This window comes from Populus nigra, chromosome 19 (assembly GCF_951802175.1).
Source record: "Populus nigra chromosome 19, ddPopNigr1.1, whole genome shotgun sequence".
Lineage (NCBI taxonomy): Eukaryota > Viridiplantae > Streptophyta > Magnoliopsida > Malpighiales > Salicaceae > Populus > Populus nigra.
The window spans coordinates 11,790,277-11,796,808 of record NC_084870.1 but is presented as its reverse complement, the minus strand read 5'-3'; the positions used below and the strand labels follow the sequence as shown (position 1 = coordinate 11,796,808).

General features: G+C 35.4%; 1 protein-coding gene across 2 annotated transcripts; it reads right to left on the bottom strand.

Moving 5' to 3' along the window:
• LOC133680033 (probable protein phosphatase 2C 64) lies at positions 1-4,962 on the bottom strand. 2 transcript variants are annotated; one of them, XM_062102819.1, is made up of 5 exons: positions 4,644-4,962; positions 3,585-4,025; positions 2,875-3,242; positions 1,225-1,461; positions 1-479 (listed from the first exon to the last, which is right to left on the bottom strand). In XM_062102819.1, the coding sequence occupies exons 2-5, from the start codon at positions 3,901-3,903 to the stop codon at positions 210-212; spliced, it is 1,194 nt and encodes a 397-aa protein (XP_061958803.1). In that variant the 5' UTR covers positions 3,904-4,025; positions 4,644-4,962; the 3' UTR covers positions 1-209. The 2 variants fall into 2 exon arrangements, with proteins under 2 accessions (XP_061958803.1, XP_061958804.1); XM_062102820.1 differs by lacking the exon at positions 1-479 and adding an exon at positions 490-759.
• Positions 4,963-6,532: the final 1,570 nt, after the last annotated feature.

Genomic DNA, 6,532 nt, shown 5'->3' with positions numbered 1-6,532 from the left:
TTCCCAAGAAATAACTATAATAATTGTCACCTTGTACTTCTCCAGTTCTAGAGTTTTTCGCACATAAGCTAAATTCAAGTATGAGTTCCAGTTAAAAGTTACAGTGTGCATTAAAGAATTGAAGGTTGGCTCTTCTTTATCTCTTTCAGAAGCTACCTGGTATTCACATGAGAATAATACAAGAGACAGGAACACGAGATACAGCTTCATCACATACTGCCAGCTTCTGTTGGTGTGGTACAAGGAGCCAGTGTGTTGGGAGGAAGACTGACTCCAGCCCCTCTAACAGATATATTCGAGCACTTGACTGAGCTAACCCTGCTTACGAAATTTGAGTCAAGAAACACAACAATCACAGTAATGTCATCGTGGAAATGTCGACGCACACCACGGTCGATCTTCTTCAAGTCTGAATATCTCATCTCTCTCTTCTTTGCTGCTTCTTGCAAGGCAGCTTTTACCAGCCTCCTTGCACTTCCCTGCATGAATAGAACAAGCAATTTCATGAATGGATTCATCTTTAAGTTTCTAGTAGCACATGCATTAAGTTTGTTGGATGACATGAATCCACCACCCCAAAGACAAATCCTCTTGGTGTATTTCATGTTTATTCACTAAAACAAGCATTGAAATATGGAGCCAGATATGAGAATAAAATAAGAAACAAAATGTAAAAGAACATGAAAAGTTTTCTAGGGACTCCCTTGAATGAGTTTGGAGGTTTGCTTGACAGCTCTACTCCTACAGATGAATTTGCAACTGAAACACTGAGTATCATCAAATGGTGAACATTAACATTTCCAATTTGCAAATAACTACTAATTTAGAGGCATGTAAAAGACCTTGTTAGTTAAAATTTCAGGTGAAGGGAATACTATAAACACTGTTATATCAGCAAGACTGTTTATAGCATTTCATGACCCGAACTTACTATTTACCCTCAATGAAGACAATCTAACAATGTTTTCAGGAAACAGAAAAGAAACAGGACAGATTTAGTCCGAAGCACTTTTCTCTCTTTTTTTCAAAGAAAATTAATTTCACAAACAAAAAGTTGGTAATTTAAGTTGCAAAACGGATAAAACTATTCAAACTGAGGTGCAGTCCAAACGAGCAATGACCCTAATTGTGTCTCTATGCATGGATGATGATGAGTACATGTTACAAACAAATGAAAATAAATAAAAGTAAACAATTTCTAGCACCAAGATAAATGTTGCTCACATTGCGCGGATGATTTTGAACTATATTAACTGCTTCTTGATTGCTTAGGTGCTCCCAAAGGCCATCAGAGGCAAATATAACAAATTGATCGTGAGGCTGCAGCTGGTGCACTGAAATTGACGGTTCTGAGCTCAATATTGGCTTTTTGAAAGGTTCTCGGAGTCGGAACTTAGCATATAAAGGTTCCCTGTTGAACTCGGCCTTCTTCAAATATACATCACCAATAGATCTGGAAACCTGAGAGGTCGGACGATTGTGATCATCAGTGAAAAAATTCAAAAGTGAGGTTGTATCAGGTCAAAATCCACAACATATTACCAAATAAATATTTTTTGAACTTCAAGAAAAAATTTAATGGAAATTTTTAACGCCATGACATACTAACCCTATTTGGCATAGCATGTCGAATTTTCTGATTCAAACCAGGGAACATATTCATATTTGCCTAGGACCAGCCAAGTAACTGTAGGTGTATTACATGCTGCTAGCTATCTATGAATTTTCCACTGTTTCTCTTATCTATAGCATTTGAGAATTATTCCCCGTCAATTAATGATGAATTTGATTCCGTTAGAAGCAACACCCCTGATCCTCCAATCCCATTTAAAAATCAACTATCAACTGAACCAGCCTTTAGACCCAGGTCTGACTAAAGCATCAATTTCATGGTGTACCAAAGTTGCAAAATCTGAGAAATGTGCCAAATGTCCAAAAGAGACTCATGCAAGGTGCACGGACTAAACAAACCCTAAAACTATGGGATGCCATTTTGTAGCTTCATCTAAAAAACAAAACCTCATATTGTCTGCAGAGGTCAGATATAAATGAAGAACAAAATGCCATAATGAAGTTGACGGTGAATTATTAACCAAATCTAGAGCCACCAACCTAAAGCTTCATAACATTCTGTACTTCGCATTTATGGCAATCCATTTACCATTGAGCCAGTATATTCCTATCAAATTACTTGACAGAAACTTGTAAACCAGAACAGACTTTTAGCATATCACTTTACGCCCCTTGAACCATCTACAACATAGCCCTCCCAGCAATCCATTTTGTAGTTCTCCATATGATAACTGCACGTTCATTTTATAAAAGCTAATGCAAGAACCTAAAAGGTAATGCGGTCATATGATTAAAACACAACATTTACGAGCACCTAATAGAGCAATGACTGCAAAGCCACTAAAAATAATATCATGTCAGGTGATATCAACCCTAGCTCTTCAAACATTGAGGACCACTTATAAAAAGTCACACCAGCCTACCAGGTTTAAACAAAACCAAGCTAGACAGGGAAAAAATGACTGGCACTGACACTGATACAGAATTTTAAATAGACAGCAAGCTCCATCTGACTCCACCCATTTCCACCATTTGCTGCAAAGTGGAAATCACCAATACTGACACAGAGTGAGGCCCTCTGTTCATGCCAAAGATGACTGGCACTGACATTGATACAGAGTTTTAACATTACCATGTTCATATAACGTGCTTTCAAACTCTAAACACATTTAGACTAAAATAATAGTGTCTAGAACGCAACAAGGCTACAAGGACAGGCAACTGTGACAAGATCCACACCTATTCTTTGTCAAATAAGAAAAAAGAGCATAATAAACAGCTCCTGGATGGTGAACAGCTTACTTGTATAAGACCTTTTACACGCCATACATTGTGTTTTAATACTACAATATGGGGGTCATCAGGATGCAAAGCCTGCAGCTCCTGTCTCACAGACTCTATGCAAGCATTGTGCTCAGCAGATAGCTGAATAGACAGAACTTCCCCCGTTGCCTTCACAACTCTACCCAAAACAGCACGTGAATCACCAAGGCTGGCAATGTAAAGGGTTCCGTTACAGATAACACCGGCCAGGCAGCAGGAACCAACTGCTGCAATTTGTGGTTTCACAGGCCACTGTTTGGTAACGAGAGAGAGAAAACCCTCTTCTGTTGCTTGAAATGCCTTCCTTATCACTTCCACCGACATCGATTGTTGCTCCAAAGTAAACCCTACAGATAAGCATCAAACCTGAAAAATTTAGTGCATAGAACAGGCTTAATATTTAAAAGCCCACCATGAAGATAAATTTATGACAAAATATTAATTATCAAGTTAAACTTATTGGGAAAAAGAAGACAAAAGAAGGAAGACGCGTTCATAACAAGAGACCTCCACATTTTTAAATTATTGATAGGCCTGAGACAGCAGTGGCTGTAAACTCTACTTTAAGTATGTCTACTATTTGGTTAATTGACATAAATTTTTTATTTTTAGAAACAAGGATAGGCAAAACCAGGAAACACAAAGTCACAAATCCATGCCAAAGAGTTCATTAGTTTGAAGTAACTTACTCTTGAGATGCTGGAAGAGGTGATCATTGACATAGCGAGATGTCTCAGGCCCCCCATGTCCATCGTAAACACCAACAAAAGTACCATATGGGCCAGAGTCGTTTAAGCTCAAGCTTCCTGACTCAAGCTGACTCTGATCCTCAAGTAAATTGTTGGCCTGCACCACTGCCATAGAAAATTCACCATTTACGTGCTGCCCGTGATCTTTATACCACAATAGCCCGTCTTGGCGACCACCAGTATCTGAATTTGTGTGAACATATCGATCAGGCCTCGGCCGGAAGCAGGCCCTCAAAAAGTTCATCAACCCAGATAACATCCCTCATCTCATCTAAAAACCCTCCAAATAGTCCACATTTAATAGGTGCCCAAAAGAACTCTGACCCAGGAACTTCAGAATGATTTGCGTCCTCCTCTACTTTACAACACAGTAAGTATGCTCTGCAACAAGATCAGCAGCAAAACAAAATGAACAATCTTACACCTAAGACTTGAAACAATTCAGATACAAAACCCGGCCACTAGACACTCGATGCTCAACAAAACAAGTAGTGACTCAAAAAAACCAATTTTGACCTTGCCATGCTCCGCTTATCAGCAAATTAGTTTTGGACAACAAAAAAAAAAACAAGGAAATCAAAAGTCGCACAGCTGAAGATTAACAGATCAATACAATAATTTAAAAAAGCAGTCGCCTTTTCTGTTAGTTTCTGTCCATGAATTGCAGAATAACATATGAAATCGATGCCTATAGTAACAAAACCGTTATGTTCTCTCTAAACAAAAACCCCAACACCCTAATAATGAAAATATCGGAAAGAAACTTTGAAAAGAAAAGGAATGGTCAAAGCCCACTTTTTTTTCTCACAGTTTGGTCAGCCATTGAAAAAATCCAGGTCTAGCATTTAACAAGGAAGAAATCCAAGACTTGCATTTAACATTGAATCATTAAAACCCGTGATTATACAAATCATCAATGACTCATTAACCAACATAATTCAACTAATCAATATAAAACAAAAAGAATCAAACTTTTTTTTCTTCCTTTTCAAGCTTTACCTTGTTGTAATTTGACTTGTTCTTCCAAGCTACTAACTTTAACAGCCAAACAAAGAAATATTTCTTGTGGGTTTATCAAAGTGTTAGATCTATGGATCCAACAAAATGAAGAAAGCTAAAATACAGATGGGTTTTAGCTGTTTTTGTGTTGGTGTTTTTGTAGATGGTGAAATTGTTTAGTGGAGAAGAATAAGAGAAATGGAGTTGTGAAAAGAGAAGTCTTTGTTAAAAGGTTGAACCCAGCTTCTCTCTCTCTCTAAGTTTGTCTCTCTCTCTAATTTTTTTTTCCCTCTCTTCTCTCTCTATTGTCTTAGCAGACAAGCCCCATAAAAAACCAACAATGGAGAGCTTGAAGCCAGCAAAGCAGGGGTCCAGTTTTGGGCTCCACACACACATGGTAATAGAGGGAGAGAGTCAATGGTGTTTATACTTGTGATTTACTATTTTACATGTCATTTCGGGTCTGAATTTATTGCAAGCTTATGGCAAATAAATAAATAATAATAATAATAGTTTTATAATTAATAAAAAATGAAAATAAGTTTGTTATCTTACCTCTCACGAAACATAGATTGTCTAATCTCCCATAAAATGTTTATTTGTTTAATATAGACACCCGTATCACTTGTGTTTAAAACTAATATAATTAAATAAATTCAATGCTAAATCTAACTTTTATAAAATTATAACTATTAAATAAAATTATATATCTGCTAGTAAGTTATATGGCATGCATGTTGCATTGATCATTTTGGTACTTTACAATTAAATAAATTAAATCAAAGTGTATTTTGACTGTCCAAATTCAACTCGATAAAATATGGATTTATCAAAAGAAGATGCTGATCAACTTAATATAATAAACAAGGGCATTTAAATAAATAGAAATTGAATGTCTTCTCGTATCGAGTTCCCTATCATTTAATAATATAATTATATTTAGAATTTACGAATAATATAATGTCTTGTAACATTTAAGATTTTTAAAAATTGGATATGTATTATCATACCAGGCATTATAAAATATTAAATCCTAAATTTCTTCTCTTAAAGAATTTTAAATGTCAATATTTATATGGATATTTTTATACAGTTTGTATATCAATTACATTTGAATTATTTTTCAATCAAATTTAAATAAGTTAGAGAGTATTTTTTTTATTATTATTATTAATGTGGATATCTGAATTAACTTACATATATTTAAATTAATTTTTTTAATTTTAAAATTAATAATTATATAAATTTTCAATAAATATTATATTAACCATTACAAAACTTCAACCTACCTCCTAGTCTCGTACTTTTATCTTGGGACCGAGTAATTTTATTTTACCTATACCGGACTCATGCGCTGAAAGCCTGAAACTGCTATGAGAACAGGCATCATTCAAACGAAGAAAATTGGATAATGATATCATGTACAGCAATATTTAGGGTGCTGCATGAAATGGGGTTTACGTGAATCCACGTGGAACGTGACATCACACCAAACTATAAATGCAAGCTGTTGTCTTGTTTTGATCTGGTTAACTGATGTTTTGGTTGGATTTATTATGTCACGTGTCAGCAGATGAGAGGGGTGGCACACAATTGGTGGGTAGTCTTGGGTACTAGTTACAAATCATGTTACCAGGAGGGACATAGTCACGCCTTTTAGGCTGGTCAACAAAAGCTATGGACCCACAAACCATATTATAACCACACGTACAAAGTATTTTCCAAAGTTATTAAGACCCAGTCTATTCCATTACACGTTGCAGGGTTCTTGTTGAATTCAAGATTTTTAAAAATAATTATAATGAAATTATTTTTAAAAAATAAAAAAATATAACCAGTTTAATCATGTCAAAACTTAATTGATAAAGTTATTTAAGATTAACTAAATC